This window comes from Squalius cephalus (genome assembly GCF_949319135.1).
Source record: "Squalius cephalus genome assembly, chromosome: 7".
NCBI classification, from domain to species: Eukaryota; Metazoa; Chordata; class Actinopteri; order Cypriniformes; family Leuciscidae; genus Squalius; species Squalius cephalus.
In genome coordinates, this window is record NC_137128.1 from 43205266 (window position 1) to 43221856 (window position 16591).

The 16591-nt window shown below is 35.4% G+C and overlaps 2 protein-coding genes across 4 annotated transcripts in view; one reads left to right on the plus strand and one right to left on the minus strand.

Annotated features, from left to right (window-relative positions):
• shda (Src homology 2 domain containing transforming protein D, a) overlaps positions 1-9851 on the plus strand; it is a gene marked incomplete at its 3' end in the record, with an annotated part of 15553 nt that extends 5702 nt beyond the window's left edge. For 2 of the 3 annotated variants that reach the window (XM_079876841.1, XM_079876842.1), the window contains 4 exons: positions 478-675; positions 4309-4489; positions 5539-5658; positions 7448-9851. In XM_079876841.1, coding sequence (XP_079732967.1) covers positions 478-675; positions 4309-4489; positions 5539-5658; positions 7448-7634 — 686 coding nt within the window. Of the gene's footprint in view, positions 1-477; positions 676-4308; positions 4490-5538; positions 5663-7447 lie in introns of those variants that run through there. The other variant, XM_079876843.1, reaches the window with a different exon arrangement.
• The window catches only part of LOC307161903 (uncharacterized protein), a 150839-nt gene that overhangs the window by 127971 nt on the left and 6277 nt on the right, over positions 1-16591 (minus strand). The gene's annotated exons all lie outside the window — the stretch shown is intronic.

A 16591-nucleotide genomic window follows, 5' to 3' on the forward strand; every position in this document is an offset into this window, starting at 1 on the left:
AAGGGATCGAACACAGACGAAAATGAATAGTTGAATAAAAGTCATTATTTTTGTTGTTTTTTTGCGCACAAAAAGTATTCTCGTCACTTGATAATCTTGTGGTTGAGCCACTGTAGTCACTTGGACTATTTTAATGATGTCTTTAATAACTTTTCTGGGCCGGCAAGTTTCGATCCCTTAGAGAGAAGCCTATGGAGGAGTGAGACAGCTCTCAGATTTCATCAAAAATATCTTCATTTGTGTTCTGAAGATGAACGAAAGCCTTACAGGGTTGGAACAACATGAGGGTGAGTGATTACTGACAGAATTTTCATTTTTGGGTGAACTATCGCTTTAATTTGTGGTCTGGTCTGTGGTATGTGTCCTTTTTGCATGTTCTTCAAAGCTTGACAATTCCAGTCCTCATTCACTCTCATAATACACACCGCCATATCGTCGAGTCATCTGGTGCTAATGACTGTGTTTGATGTTGTGCAGAGCTCCAGCACAGCTCAGATGGGGGCAGGAGCAGCCCGCAGCTCTACGACAGTCCGTATGAGGACAGGTTTCGGCCCCGGGAGGCCCCCGCAGAGGACGAGAGAGAGAGCCATCTGCCCCAGGACGACGAGAGGCCCGCCGATGAGTACGACCAGCCCTGGGAGTGGAAGAAGGAGAACATCTCCAAAGCCTTCGCTGGTAAGATGTAGCACTGGGCTCTGTTCCTCAACAGTGTATTTTCATACTTTTGACAATGTGGTTTTCTACTCTACAAGCAGGGTCCAAAATTATCAGTCGCCAAGTAGCAAATGCGAGTATATGAAACAGAGTCGGTCGGTGACAGTTCGCACAGTTTTCTGCCAAAATAAAACCTCTGTGGTTTAGCATTTGAAAGCAAATAAATTGAGATGTCCATAAATATTGGAATTTTTAATTACTGTTGTTCTATACAATAACATTATTATTATTATTATTATTATTATTATTATTAAATACTCAGTTTATTATTGTGTGACTTGTGTAATTTAAAAATAATTAATACACATAAAATATTAAATACAAATATTATTATAAATAATAATAAATACAATCAATTTATTGCAATCAATGCAATCAATTTATTGTTGCATTGATTGTTTACTTGATAGTATTATTGCAGTAGTAATATTTCTTTGATTTGTGTAGTTTAAAAATAAATAAATAATTATGATTATAATAATAATTGAATAATAATAAAATAATAAAACATTATTATTAATTATAAATACTCAATTTACTGTTGCATTGATTGTTTACTTGATAGAATTATAGTATTAGTAATATATCTTTATTGATTTGTGTAGTTTTGTGTACATAATTGAATAATAATACATTTATTAATTATAGACTATTAAATAATTTTTTAACTATTTTTATTATTACTTGTTTATTTCCCAAATCCTTCTGGCCTAAGTATTAGTTTTAGTAGTAGCTGTATGTTTTTTAATTAAATAATGCAAATACTGTTTTGTGGCCAATTTAAAAATATATATATTTTTGGCCAGTAAATTCTCAAGTCACCGGCCATTGGCATGTTGGTTTTGAACCGTGATTTAACGCATTAACGGATTAATCGGTAAGCACAGATTACAGTCTGTCTTTTATCTTGCATGTGAGGAAGGAAGATTTCTATTCTGTTGGATTTTCTTGTGGGGAGAGGGATGTGGGGCACACGATAGATGGAGACCAGAGAGGAGCAGTCGTGCAGAACGATCAGCGTCACACACACACACACACACACACACACACACTCAGATCGTCATTTCACCACTTCTGATCAGATTGCCAGTTGCTCATGGATTGCTCACGGTCTGTCACACAAACATGACAAGAGCTTCTCATAATGGCAGAGAGGGACCAGGAATCCTCCACTGCTGCTCTACAATAACTCTCACAGCAGGAACAGCTGTGCTGACAAAGAGCAAATAGTGTTGTTTGCAAGATTCACTATTATCACTCTTATTAATGTTTATTCTATACTCAGTTAGTGATTTGACTCTCACGGCAAGTATTAACGTTAATGCATCTGTAACTCGTCTTGCATTGTTTGTACTATGGACATGACTTATGCTTAGGGGTGTGACGGTTAGTATATAACCGTGAGACCGACGGTTATAGTTGAACACTGTCATTAGATCTCTATAACCGCCAAAACCGTGTTATTAAAATATTTTTTACAAACATTTTTTTATCATAGAGAATGTTTAAACACTAATTAAAAACAATTGTTAACAGTCTGTGTCATTAATGGTCTACGTCATTTCCAACTGTATTTGATTCTTTGCCAAGTACCAACGCAAGTTTTGTTTTGTAAATCGTCAGACATGATTTTTACCACTTCATTAAGTTTTTCTTTGTAGAAAGCCTTTCTTTAAAGCGAATTTCGTTTTGTATAAATTGTATATCAATTTTAATAAATGTTTCATCAACCAATTGCATGTATTTAATAAATAAAAAGCAAATGACAATATAATAACCGTGACATGGAGGCGCCGGCGCGCCGCGTTCACTTGCATTGCATTGTGAACTAGAGCGCATCTCATCGTAAATGAATGAAACTCAGCGTAGGCCTATGCCTCATACATTAGCATTAAATATCTTTGCTGCATCCTTTCTAGAACAGACAAGGGCTTTCTTGCGGCTCGCATCAGCAGAGCATTGCATCGTCCATAGACCGCAAAACAATCGGCGGATGGCGGGCGGGTGCAGCTTTGAAATTTGGTCAAAAAACGTTGGTGTGGATGATGAGTTTTGTGATGTGGTTGCAGATGAAATAATACCCCATCCGCATATCTCTATCGATAACAACATTGAACACTACACAAATATTAATTTTATTTTTTTTAATTTAGGCGATCAAATAGCTAATCAGTGTCTGCCCGTTTATTCAAACTAAGTTGTCCTATAACAGACGAACGTCGCCACCCCCCCCCCCCCCCCCCCCCCCCACGACGTTATGTTACGAACCGTCACATTTGACTCACGTCATAACCGTCATCACCAATTCTGAAACCGGCACACCCCTACTTATGCTTATGTCTGATACTCTATTGTTAGGGGTTAACAGTTTAGGACCCAAGGACAAGATGTTGAAATAAGACCCGGAGTCAGAATTCTAAAAAATTGAAGAAAAGTTTTACTAAAGATAGTTTGCAGTTTCATCAGCAGAAGTCAGCTTCAAGACTCACACAGGAGTTCGTAGGCCGCCCCTCTTACAGTTACAAAGATCACAGCAGTTAGACCATTTCCAAGGTCTAAGCTACGTCATTGCTCACAGGTTGAATGATTCTCATTGGCCAAGAAATTGATAAACATAGTAATTTTCCACACATATACAGATAGACTGAAGCATATCTCCATAGATTATGCAGCTGACACTCGGACCCTGAAGTTAGGCACGTCGTGACCTTCCAGGTCGGGGATTTGGGTTGCTGGGTGCCAGTATGTCCCGAACAACAACTCACTCAATCTCCAACAATGCCAGTGGTTCCTTAACCTGTAAGCTAGAAGACTAACACACACACCGACACACATCTTTTCCAAGGTTGGATATGGCCAGGCTCTAACTATAAACAGGAGTCTCGTCTCAAAACATCAAGATGATAAGTTCTGTCTCTCAGGATAGGACACTTTAGTCTAAATGAAAAATATAGGCTTTAACTGACAAATGGTCCCTTAAACTATAGACTTCAATGACCCCTGTGTTTTAACATGTTGAAGACCTTTCTCAAACACAAAACAAGTCCCTATTTCATTTCTGGAAATATCAAATACTGACATTAAAGAATACATGAAAAGAACATTTCAGTGATCACACTGGTAACTTCAATAACAAAATAAAAATCTTCAGAGAAGTAATTCAACTCATTTGATATTTAGAAGGAAAAATATTGATTAATACCTTGATTATAATCACTCATTACATATACATTGAAGCAGCAGTGGATTCCAATCCACCCCCTTCACTATAAAATATAATAAACGTGAATTTTTATACATGCAAAAAAGTAGGGGAGTTATGCTTTATTGTCATAAAAAGATGTAATTTCAAGATGTTTACTATATAATTTAATGCATTCATATTTATGATTACAACTCAGTAATGATGCTGAAAATTCAGCTTTGCATCACAGGAATAAATTACATTTTATAATATATTAAAATAGAAAACACTTATTTTAAATTGCAATAATATTAATGGTTTTGATCATCAGAAAGAGGTTTCTTTCAAAATTATATAAAAAAAGGTACAGACCTTAAAGCTAACCTGTAGTGTGTTTGTAATGTTTGTAGTGACGTTTGAAGCGGGAGACTGGGATCAGTGTACTCTGCCCTGTGATGATTCCCTGAGGAAAGCCGGAGTGTCCAGAATCAGTCCAGCGTCCAGCAGAGCCACCAGCCTGAGCAAGACCAGCAACTCCCACTGCATCCTGGGTGAGAGGGTGGACCCCACACTGGCCCTGGAGAAACAGGTGTAGGTATTCACATCTGCAAATCTGAGATCTATCGTTCTATCTATCGTTCTGTCTGTCTGTCTGTCTGTCTGTATCTGTCTATCTATCTATCTATCTATCCATATATCGTTCTGTCTATCGTTGTATCTATCGTTCTTGTCTGTCTATATCTATCTATCTATCTATCTATCTATCTATCTATCTATCTATCCATCTATCCATCTATCTATTCTTTCTGTCTGTCATTCTATCTATCTATCTGTCTGTCTGTCTGTCTGTCTGTCTGTCCGTCTGTCTGTCTGTCTATCTGTCTATCTATCTATCTCTCTATCTATTCTTTCTGTCTGTCTGTCATTCTATCTGGCTGTCTATCTTTCGTTCTATCAGTCTATCTGTCTGTCTGTCTGTCTGTCTGTCTGTCTGTCTGTCTGTCTGTCTGTCTGTCTGTCTGTCTATCTATCTATCTATCTATCTATCTATCTATCTATCTATCTATCTATCTATCTATCTATCTATCTATCTATCTATCTATCTATCTATCTATCTATCTATCTATCTATCTATCTATCTATCTATCTATCTATCCATCTATCTATTCTTTCTGTCTGTCATTCTATCTATCTATCTATCTATCTGTCTGTCTGTCTGTCTGTCTGTCTGTCTGTCTGTCTGTCTGTCTGTCTGTCTGTCTGTCTGTCTGTCTATCTATCTATCTATCTATCTATCTATCTATCTATCTATCTATCTATCTATCTATCTATCTATCTATCTATCTATCTATCTATCTATCTATCTATCTATCTATCTATCTATCTATCTATCTATCTATCTATCTATCTATCTATCTATCTATCTATCTCCATTCATTACCCTTGTTTTGTTTTTTATGTCAACAAAAAAACAATAGTGTGTGTATTCTAATTTGGTCAAATAAATTGTATTCAATCTCTCTGCATTTTCAAATAACAGAAGTTATGAGTATCGTGAAATGTTCCAGGTATTTTGTATCTTCTGCTGAATATATTGTATCATGAAAACCCTAGTAGTGACCTGTGTGTGTGTGTGTTAGGTGGTACCATGGTGCATTGACACGCTCAGAAGCCGAATCTCTGCTCACGCTCTGTAAGGAGTGCAGTTATCTGGTGAGGAAAAGCCAGACCATCCGAAACGACTATTCGCTCTCTCTCAGGTAAACTCACTGTAAGAACCCAATAAACTGATTCAGTGACATCATTTCAGTTAAAGTGGACTCATTTCTTCTGAAGTACGCAGTGCTGTTCTTCTGATTTTCATATCCCGTTCTGCTGCAAATGAAATGACTGCTGTTTTCTGTGTCTCTCTTTTAGTGTGGTATAATTGTCCATTAAAATGTCCACTGTTTTGTACTGTCTATTGTGATTGTTTTCAGAGGTATAATAACTGAAGTACGTGTCCCATATTCGCTTTTGTTTCATGAAACAGTTGGAGTCATTTGTCTCTATAAATAGCTCAAATTGTTCCTGCTAAACTAGGTTCATGTTTCTGCGTCTTTGCCAAATGTTTATGTGGTTATTAAGGCCAGAGTCTTTAGTGTTTCTGTGTACACAAAACACATGACCACCATTAATATTTACAGGTTTATGAAAATCCACATAAACAATCTAAGTGAAACATTTGATATTAAGATTTTATGACAATTTTCTGATTTATATTTTGACAATGTAATCCAAGATGTTCATTGAAGGAAGGCCCAGACTCAACTAGAAACCAGAATATCTGAGGCTGGTTTTGTTTGGACTTAGGCCAGTAAGCAACCACCTAGCAACCAGCCTGAACACCTTAGCAACCACATAGCAATCCCCTAGCAGCCATCTGGGTTTTTTTTCTTCTGTAACTACCTTGATATTTTCCTGCTGGAGGGGAGTTACATCTAGTTATTCTGGTTGAATGTGTAATTTATTCAGGTTTGAGGTGTTTTGTGTGTGTGTGAATGTGTTAAGCATGCTATTAATAATGTAGTGCCCACTAAAAAGCATGGCTGTGGGTATTGGTGTGAGCAGAATTACCAAAATCTTACATCATGGTGTGCATCTTTTATGTAAGATTTTTTTTATGTAACATTTTAAGTTTTTTAAATGATATAGATCACCATATCGTTTTTTTATGTTGTTGTTTTTTGCTAAAAAAAACAACAACTTTATTTTAAGGTGACATAGTTACACGTTACCACATGTCCGTACTACGGTAATAACAGTAAATTATGCATAATTACAAGTACCTAACCCTAACCGTAACTCTATAGTAAGTAGATGTGGTTAATTAGCTAATATTACTCAGTAATTATTTGAGGAAGTACAATGTAACTGTCACCTTAAAATAATAAGTGTATAAAATGTATTCATGTTGCAATGACCTTTTTATGAATGGTCCGGTGAATTTAATACTTTACAAATGAAATTCGCTTCATCTCATTTAATTATTTTCCCTTTTTTTGGGATGTTTTCTTTTTTGCAATGCATATTTCCACATTTCTTTATTGCTTTCACTTCAGGGTTATTTTAATATTATTTATATACTTTTATAGTATTAATATTTTGAATTGCCGTTTATTTTTTAAATTTTTATCTTAAGTTTTAGTCATTTTATGTGCTTTTTTTTTTTTTCATTTTTGTTTTGTATTTCTATGTAACTTAAATCTTATTCAAGTTTTATTTTGAATAATTGTATTTCACTTAGTTGCCAAGGCAGGCAAACTTCTAATATTTACATTGTCTTTTATTTCAGCTTTATTTCATCTAATTAAAATGATTTTCAGTAGTTTTAGGTCACACTCACAACAACAACACTATTTCACTTGTACATGACGTTCAGCATATCATTGTGTAAACAGTACAGCGTAATCTCTACCAGCTGACACATTTCTACCGTTGCATTGCATGCCATGGAAAAATAACATGCAAACTCAATGGCTTTGTCTCTCTGTCTCGGCCTCTCTGCAGGAGCTGTCACGGGTTCATGCACATGAAGTTCTCGCAGTCTCGTGATGGGAAGTTCATCCTGGGAGAGAACAGTCCTCCGTTCGACTCCATCCCTGAAGTCATTCATTACTACACCACAAACAAACTGCCCATCCGCGGAGCCGAACACCTGTCTCTGCTCTTCCCGGTGCTGGTGCAGACGCTCTGAGGCCACACACACTCATCACACACACACACTCAGGGCTTAACTCAGACGACTACTTTAGTGCTTCATTTTCAATCACACATTGAAGGCTCGAGCAGATCTTTCAGAGTTTGATTTGTGTTCGGAGTGCGCGTTTGATTTTTTTCCCGGAGCGTGATCGAAACCAACCCTGGTGCGAACGAAAACACAGTGGGCCTGTAATGAGTCTGACGCTGTATTGATGTGCATATGAAGAATGTTCTCGCTGGACTTTAATGCTTCTTTGCATCACTGTGGGAACTGCAATATTTGTTTTCTGCTTCAAACTCTTCAAATAATAGATTTAAGATTTGAGGATAAAATGTAAACTGACCAAAGTATTTATAAAGATTTACAATACTAAAAAAAAGCAATGATGTACACTACAAATCTCATCCTCTGTAGAGGTCCTTGTTTTCAAAAGTGAAATAATTCACCCAAAATGACGATTCTGTCATCATTTACTCATCCTCGTGTCGTTCCAAAGGAGATATTTTGAATGCTTTTTAAGCTGCTCTTTTCCATGCAATGAAATTCAATGATGACCGTGGCTGTTAAGCACTAAAAAGGACAAAATCATCATAAATATAGTCCATATGACTTGTGCACAATATTCCAAGTCTTTTGAAGCCATACAGTAGCTTTGTATGAGGAAAACAGCACAATTTTTAGTTGTTATTCATAAATGTTTCATTATGCTCTTAATTCACATTTGAGTTTCCTCATACCCAAACTTAAGGCAGAGGGAAAGATACAAACAACAACTTAAAATTTGCACTGTTGATAAAAAGTCGAAAATTGACATACATGGTCATAATTATGAGATAAAAAGTTGAAAGGATGACAAAGTCTAAATGATAAGATAAGTCAGTTTTTTTTTTTTGGCAATTATGCCTTGTCATAATTTAGACTTTTTATCTCATGTAAATTTGGACTTTTTCACCACAATTTTAGTTATGTACATTTTTCATACTATGTTGCAGCTCTCAATTCTCATTTGTATTTCTGCATTAATAAAACTAGGGCAGAGGGAAAGATACAAATAACTTCAATTTTGGTCTGTTGATAAAGTTGAAATTGACACAAAATCATGATAAGATAAGTTAAAAGTATGACAAAAGGTTGCAGTTGAGCCATAATTAAAATCTGAAAAAATTATGACATAATAAAAAGTTGAAACTTAAATCTTAGCTTCAAAAGTCATATGGACTACATTTATGGTGATTTATTGTCTTTTTTAGAGCTTAGCTGTGATGGTCACAATCTACGGTACTTTCATTAGTTAGTTTCACTCTTTCATTGTCCATTGTACATTTACTACTATTCTACTAAATTCCTCCCTTTCTGTTCCATGATATAAAATCATGCTGGTTTGGAACGACATGATGAGGGTGAGTGAATAATGACCGAATTTAAATTTTGAGTGACTGTAGGTGAAAATCAGGGCTTCTCTTTAGGAACAGGAACAGGAAAGCGGTCCTTGACTTCCTTTTGTCAGTAACTAGAAGCGATGAATCATTGTTTAATGCTAAGGGAAGTGAGGATACGACACTGGAATGTTCCGAATGTGACTTTCACTCGTCCGGATGGCCATCTGCGCAGAGATTTGTTCTGTTCCCAGAATCCCAGGCAGCAGAGGATGATGAAAACAGGAAGTGATGTCCTCAGACCATCTAATGCTGCACTTTTATTGGCTTCAGTGCTCCGGTCTTGTAGTATGACAGGAAGCAGTCTTCATTACTGTGGCATTTCGCTTCACTTGAGGCTGCTGTCACAATGCGACCCATCATGATACCGCTCAGTGCCGTCGGGTCGTTTCCGAGGACTCCTTAGCAATACTTAAAGCTTCATGAGTGACCTTACATGGACTGTTATCTCGGTTAACGTGATGTTTGAAATAAGGTCAGTTTGACCACGTCCCCCAGAATCGTAAACCACAACTGTATGTTTTTGCAGGTGAAATCTAGCGTTTTCCTCTGAAGAAACACAATCTCCCACTCTATAGTGTATGTTATGATAAACAGCTTTCATATTAACGTGGTTTGGGATTGATTTACTTGCACGTGACACACACTACTGCATTTTGACTCGCTATAGAGATCCACACGGTAGATAATGTTTTGTTATGATGACTGTATACATTTTTCTATTTGCTGTTTTCCAGCTTTTCTTTGGAATAAAATAGGAGTTTTTTGTTTTCTTAAAAAAAAAAGAAGTGTGTTGAATTATTATCCCATTTTACAGTTGAATCTAGACTGGATGTGACATTACTGGGCTGAAGGGAGAGGCGGAAGGCAGCGAAAGGGTCCTGCCTTATAAAGCGTTCATGCAACACTGTAAAAAATAGGTCAGGCCTCCTCCATGTGACCGAGCTTATACACACTCTGTTGTTGACTCTGAGCTCTAACGCTTCTGGGTATGTGTGTGTTGAGACTCGGGCTCAACACGGCTGATTTATGCTGTCAAGACTGAAATGACATCTGAAATGTTTCTCATATCTGAAGATGATAAGAACCAGCTCTGTGACTGTTTTAAAGCGCCATCTATTAGTTTGCTCTCAATTCTTCTTACGCCTTTGTCTTCAGCATCTCGAGACCAATAAATGGTGGTTTGCTTCAAAAAAGCAGATGCTTGGTTAAGTGTATATACGTGATATGTGGTGTTTAAACCACATATCTTGATGTATTTAAAAAACGATGTAAGCCGCAAATACAATGACAAGTAGGATAACGTTGGCAAATTCTCAGTAATAAGTAATGGGGAATGAAAGTCTAGAAAAATCTATTTTAATTGTCATAAAAATTCAAAATTATGAAATACTAAGATAAGTCGAAATTATGACGAGAAGTCGAAACTGAGATAAAAAGTCATAATTATGGCAAAAATCACAACTATGACTAATAATTATGACATTATTGCATTATTGCAAGTCGAAATGAATGGTCAAAATTGACACAAATAATAAGAGATAAAATAATTGAGATAAAAATCAATTGACAATCAAAATTATGAGTAAAAATTTGTTTAAATTATAAGATGAAGGCATTTTTGTCAGTGACTGCATAATAATGATTTAGTATCTCGTTTTGACTTTTTTTCATAAATATAACGTTTTGTTATGATCTGCCAAAGCATTTTTTTCTTTATAGGATAAGTCAAAGACGAGAAACAGTCATGATTTTGACAGTACTAATATGGCACAAAACTAAGACAGTAATAATTATGGCACAAGTTGAAATTGTGAGATACTAAACCATAATTGAGATAAAAATCAATTGACATTCATAAAAAAATTAACTATGAGATCAATTGAAGTCAATTTTTGTCAGTGACTTTGCATAATTATAACTTAGTATCAGGTTTTTGTTTTTTTGTTTTTTACTTTTGGTCATGAATATAACATTTTGTCAAAATTATGATCTAGCAAAGCATTTTTTTCTTAATTATGATTAAAGTCAAAATTATGACAAGTCAAAAATTAGTCATAATTGTGACAAATCAGTAATAATAATGACATTACTGCAAAAGTTGAAATTAATGGTCAAAATTTATACTAGTAATAAGTAAAAAATTATAAGATAGTCATAAATGAGATAAAAAAATAAATCATGACAAATGCAAAATTATGATGTACTAATAAAAAGTGAGGTCAATGGCTCGAGTCACAGTTAGGACATTTTATGTCATAATTATGATTTACCAAATCATAATGTGGCAGAAAGAGCTTCTGAAATGATGGCAACATGCAGGTGTGATTTACTTCCAGATAGACTCGCTGTCATTGACTTTTTCTCTCAGTTTCTCTCAGTTCTCCTTGCGTCTCATGACCATAGAAACATTCTGCCATGCTGTCCTGAGGAATCCAGTGCCAACACTGTCCCGAGTGAGTCACACTGTAAAGAACCCGTCCTGCATCCTTGCATTGTGTTATTGTGTTATTGTGTTATTGTCGGTATGCTGAGAATGTCTTGCTGCATCACTGTTTATTATAATCCTGTTTACATTTGGGTAGTTGACATGCTGCACTCTATCTAAACTATTTTAAACAGAATTGTGTTATTTATTATCATTATTAATTATCATTAAACAATTATTATAAACTAGTGAAGGCAAAAGGTGATTAAAATTGGGAAAAATAAAAGGCATGATGACATAGTAGGTCTAGGATATACATTTTCCCATAAACATTCATACAACTTTTATCCTAAAATGTCGATGGATGCGTTACACTTCAACTACTCATTAATGTGTTTTTGTTTTTGTTTTGTTTTTTTCGTGTAAATTGGGGGTTGATATTGAGTTGGTTATTTATAATGTTGTTTGTAATATTTGTTTTCTGATTAATATTCCTTATTAACTGTTGTAAGGCTGTAACTTCATTCGTTACAGCCTTACAACCCCAAGAAGGCTGTAATTTCATTCGTGTGTGTGTGTGTGTGTGTGTGTGTACTTGTACAACTATCTTTGTGAGGACCAGTTTGAGTTTTAGACCATTGGATTGAGGACAAAGAGAGTAAAGTGAGGACATTTTGGCCGGTCCTCACTTTCTGAGAGCCTTTAAAGGCCTGTTTGAGGGTCAAGACTTGGTTTTAGGGATAAGGTTATAATGAGGTTAAGGGTCGGTTTAGGGTCAGGGGTCGGGTTAGGCACTTAGTTGTGATAGGTAAGGTTAGGGTAAGCGGCTAGAGATTGCATTGTGTCAATGAATGTCCCCATAAAGATAGATGTACAAGAATGAGTGTGAGTGTGTATGTGTGTGAGTGTGTAGATGTACTGTTTGCTGAAGCTGGAACATTTCATCAGTGTCGGGTCAAAGAAAATTCCTGGACAACCACCAGGAAACCACCTTGATCACCACGGCAACAGCTGATCCTTTCGGCCTGATCCGGCAAGACCAGAAAAGGGCAACCGAAGGGTGTGGACAAGTTAGACTTTCTGCAGAATTACTACCATATAAATGAAGGTAATCATGATGAAAATAATTCAGGACTCTTTGATGAACGGAAAGTTCAAAAGAACAGCATTTAATTGAAATAGAAATATTTTTGTAACATGATAAATGTATTTACTGTCGCTTGTGATCAGTTTAATTATTATAAAAAAAATGTAATCTTACTCCAAACATTTGAATGCAAGTGTATCACGATTTTGATAAAGAATATGAAGCAGCACAACTGTTTTCAACATTCATAATAATCATAAATTGAGCAGCAAATCATCATATTTTAATGATTTCTGAAGGATTTCTGGAGTAATGATGCTGAAAATTCAGCTTTGATCACAGGAATAAATTACACTTTACTATATATTCATATAGAAAAGCTATTTTAAATTAAAATAATATTTCATAATATAACTATTTTTGATCAAATATATGCAGCCTTGGTGAGCATGAGAGAAAAACAGAAAGAAAAAAATCTTAATTATTTAAAACTGTTTTCTGTCAGTGTAAGTGCTGTAATAGATTATTACTGGTGTTTGTTAAGCATCATCATTATTATTATTATTATTATTGCTCTAAACCCAAACTATTAAACTTCTCCTGCGATGTTTGTGCTACAAAGAGGACAACATCTCAAATCATGCTTTTAAAGGGGTGGTTGATTATGATTTCATTTTTCTAACTTTAGTTAGTGTGTAATGTTGCTGTTTGAGCATAAACAACATCTGCAAAGTTACAACACTCAAAGTTCAAAGCAAAGGGAGATATTTGCTTTTAAAGAAACTGCTTTTTAAGGACTACAACAAACGGCTGGTAGAGACTACACCACATTCCTCCCGGGTTAGTGACATCACCAACCTTAGAATTTACATAAACCCCGCCCCCTGAACACGATTTATAGATTATCAAGACAGAATATGCCAATCAATGACTAGAAGATAACTACACATAAGCTTCATAAATTCATCAACTAACCATTCAGAAACGTCCTGTTGCTTCTACATGTTGTCACTTCTTCTTGAGTCTCTCCATGATTGTCTGACTCCAGTTTGAACATAAAATGCTAAAAGCTTTTGAAATTTTCAGTGCATGTCTGTGTGAATGCAAGCTCTTGAAGCTCCGCCCCCTGAGCCGGGAGCAGCAGCTCATTTGCATTTAAAGGAACAGACACAAAACGGTGTGTTTTTGCTCACCCTCAAAAAGTGACAACTTTAACATGCTATATAAAAATATATGAGGGGTATTTTGAGCTGAAACTTTACACACACAATCTCTGGGGACATCAGAGACTTATTTTACATCTTGTGAAAAGGGCATTATACCACCCCTTTAAGCAATCACTCTGAAGACTGCATCATGATTGTGACTTCTGTACAGGTACACATCTTCATTTTCTGTATGCTTAAAGATCAAGTACTTGAATTTGATAAAGGATGAGGTTTACATGTGAAGAATGTATTATGCCTGACCATAAATCACATTTTGCAGTTTTTTCCTTAAGGGATTATATATATTTTGAAGAATGTCGGTAACCCAACAGTTGATGCATGGGCCCTATTGGCATACTATGGAAGTCAGTAGTGTCCATCAACTGTATGGTTACTCATATTCTTCCAAATATCTTCTGTTGTGTTCAGCAGAAGAAAGAAACTCATACAAGGTTTGGAACAACTTGAGGGCGAGTAAATGATGACAGAACTTTCATTTTTGGGTGAACTATCTCTTTAAATGCCTTTGTGGATTTTACTCTAGAAATATGTAATATTTCACCCTGGTAATGCATTATCGAGCAAGACAAATACCGTGGTAAATATTTAACATGTGTCTACATGTACAGTGATTTCTGCTCATCTGGCATACTTCAGCATGTTGAAACACACTGATGTTCAGAGTTTTGCCCTGCAGTGACAGTACAGGTCGTTTCTCAAGAACCTTAACATTCACCTTTATTCTTCAAAGATCTTTAAGCTTCACATGGGTTTAACAAGCTTAATGGTGTAGCAGATTATACTTATGTCCTCATTATGATGTGATAATGGTATGATTCAGCAAAGAACCCTCTTTATTTTAGGAATTAGGTTTCTTGTGTCCTGTTGGGATTGATTTACGATGTACATTATCCAACTTATTACATTGATACTTAATATCATCCAGCTTATTGCACAAATGCTTAGTAGACATGAAATATCGCAATGAGTTTAATTTATTTGACTATATTTACCTTGTGAAAATAAGTGCACTTAAATGTATTGAATGTGTACTTACTGTGTACTTAAGTGTACAATTAAAAAAAAAAACTCTTGCAGATAATATATTAATGAAATAAAAGGCCACTTAAGAGTGTGTACACTAAAAAGATTATGATTAATAAGTTATGACAACATGTTTTTCATTGCTTTAACTCATCAAAATAAGTTATACAAGACTCAACTCATTTTTTAAAGTCAGTTTAATGTAATTTAAGTTGATATGACTTAAACATCGAAGTTGATTGTACTTAATGTACAGCAACTTTTTACACACTTTGTAACAGTCACATTAAAAGTTTTATTTTAAAGTACATCATAAATCATTGTTTTAATAATATGTTGTCATGCTTTAAATGTACTAAATTGCAACTTCATTACAAATATATTCAAAAACAAGTTTCAGTAGAAATTGCATTAAAGTAGGTAAATTCAGGATAATTGGGATATTTCTTTCACAGACGTCTCAGTGGCACAAAGCGTCCCAAATTACTTGAATTGGCCTATAAGTAAAATACAGGTGAATTCAGCTAAATTTGGACACTTGTTGCCTCTCAGATGACTGAGGGAAAAAATGTCCCAATTATCCAGAATTTACCTATATTTTACTTTATCATAAACGCTTGTCAGTCCATACGGCAGTGCACTTTAAACATATTTCAAACACAATAGAAGTAATTGTGAAATTGCATACTTAAATGGGTCAAAAAGCATTCTTATGTTAAACTAAAAGCATTAATTAAACAATAATAATTTTATATTTAATTGTAAATAACATGCAATTAAGAGTCTAAAAAATTGTGTGTTTTATAGCTGATGAGAAGGTCTCCAAGTATATTGTGCAAAGCAATGATCAGGACTCAGAGTGAATATCTTAACACTTTATCCCACTTTTTTTTTTTTTTATCATTCCTGTGGCTGATTTTCTGTTGACTTATCTATCCATTATGTACCCCCTTTGTAAAGAGACCGTGGGGTGGGTGGGTGGGGAGGGAGGGATTGGTTGGTGCAGTTGATTTCATCCGTGTTTTCATGTTCTCATTCTGGCATGTTTATTGTCAAAAAAATGAAAATTTTATTTAAAAAAAAATTAAAAAGAAGAAAAAAAAAAGGTGTGTTTTCAAAGTATGCTAGTGCACTACTTTTTCACAAGGGAAGAGACTATGGAGTCAGTGATGTGAAACTAGCACAGTGATCTTTTACCACTTTAGAGGTCACTGCACGAACATTGTATAGTGCGTTTGACCAATCCGAATATGATATAAATGGTCAGTTGAGTTGGCAGGAGATGCAGTGAGAGCTGAATGAAAGAGGACACACACAGCTGCTGATGGCCTTCTTTTCTGATGCATTTGTGTTTTTCTAATCTCCAGCATTGTGCTCTTGGTTCACCCTCTGCTGGGCTCAGTTACCAGTCTAACATTTGACTTTGGTGATCATTACGCAAGCTAAGCTCTGACTCCCATCTGCTGCTGTGCTGGAGCTCTCACACACTGACACTGTTATTTATCTGGAGCTCCTCCCCGCGTGAGCAGAATTAGCTACACCTCAAACTGTTTATTTCATGCAAGTCAAGTGAATTGATTTTATTATCATTTAATGAATTATCTTGGGGTCTGTATTTTGCAACCCTAAAGTGAGTCCAATTGCATAAATGTCTGTTTTCTCTAGCTGTGGTTATGTATGTTGGTTTCACCTCACAACTTTGTCCAAATTAAAACTGTAATATCATATTTTTGTATGTGTTATGAACA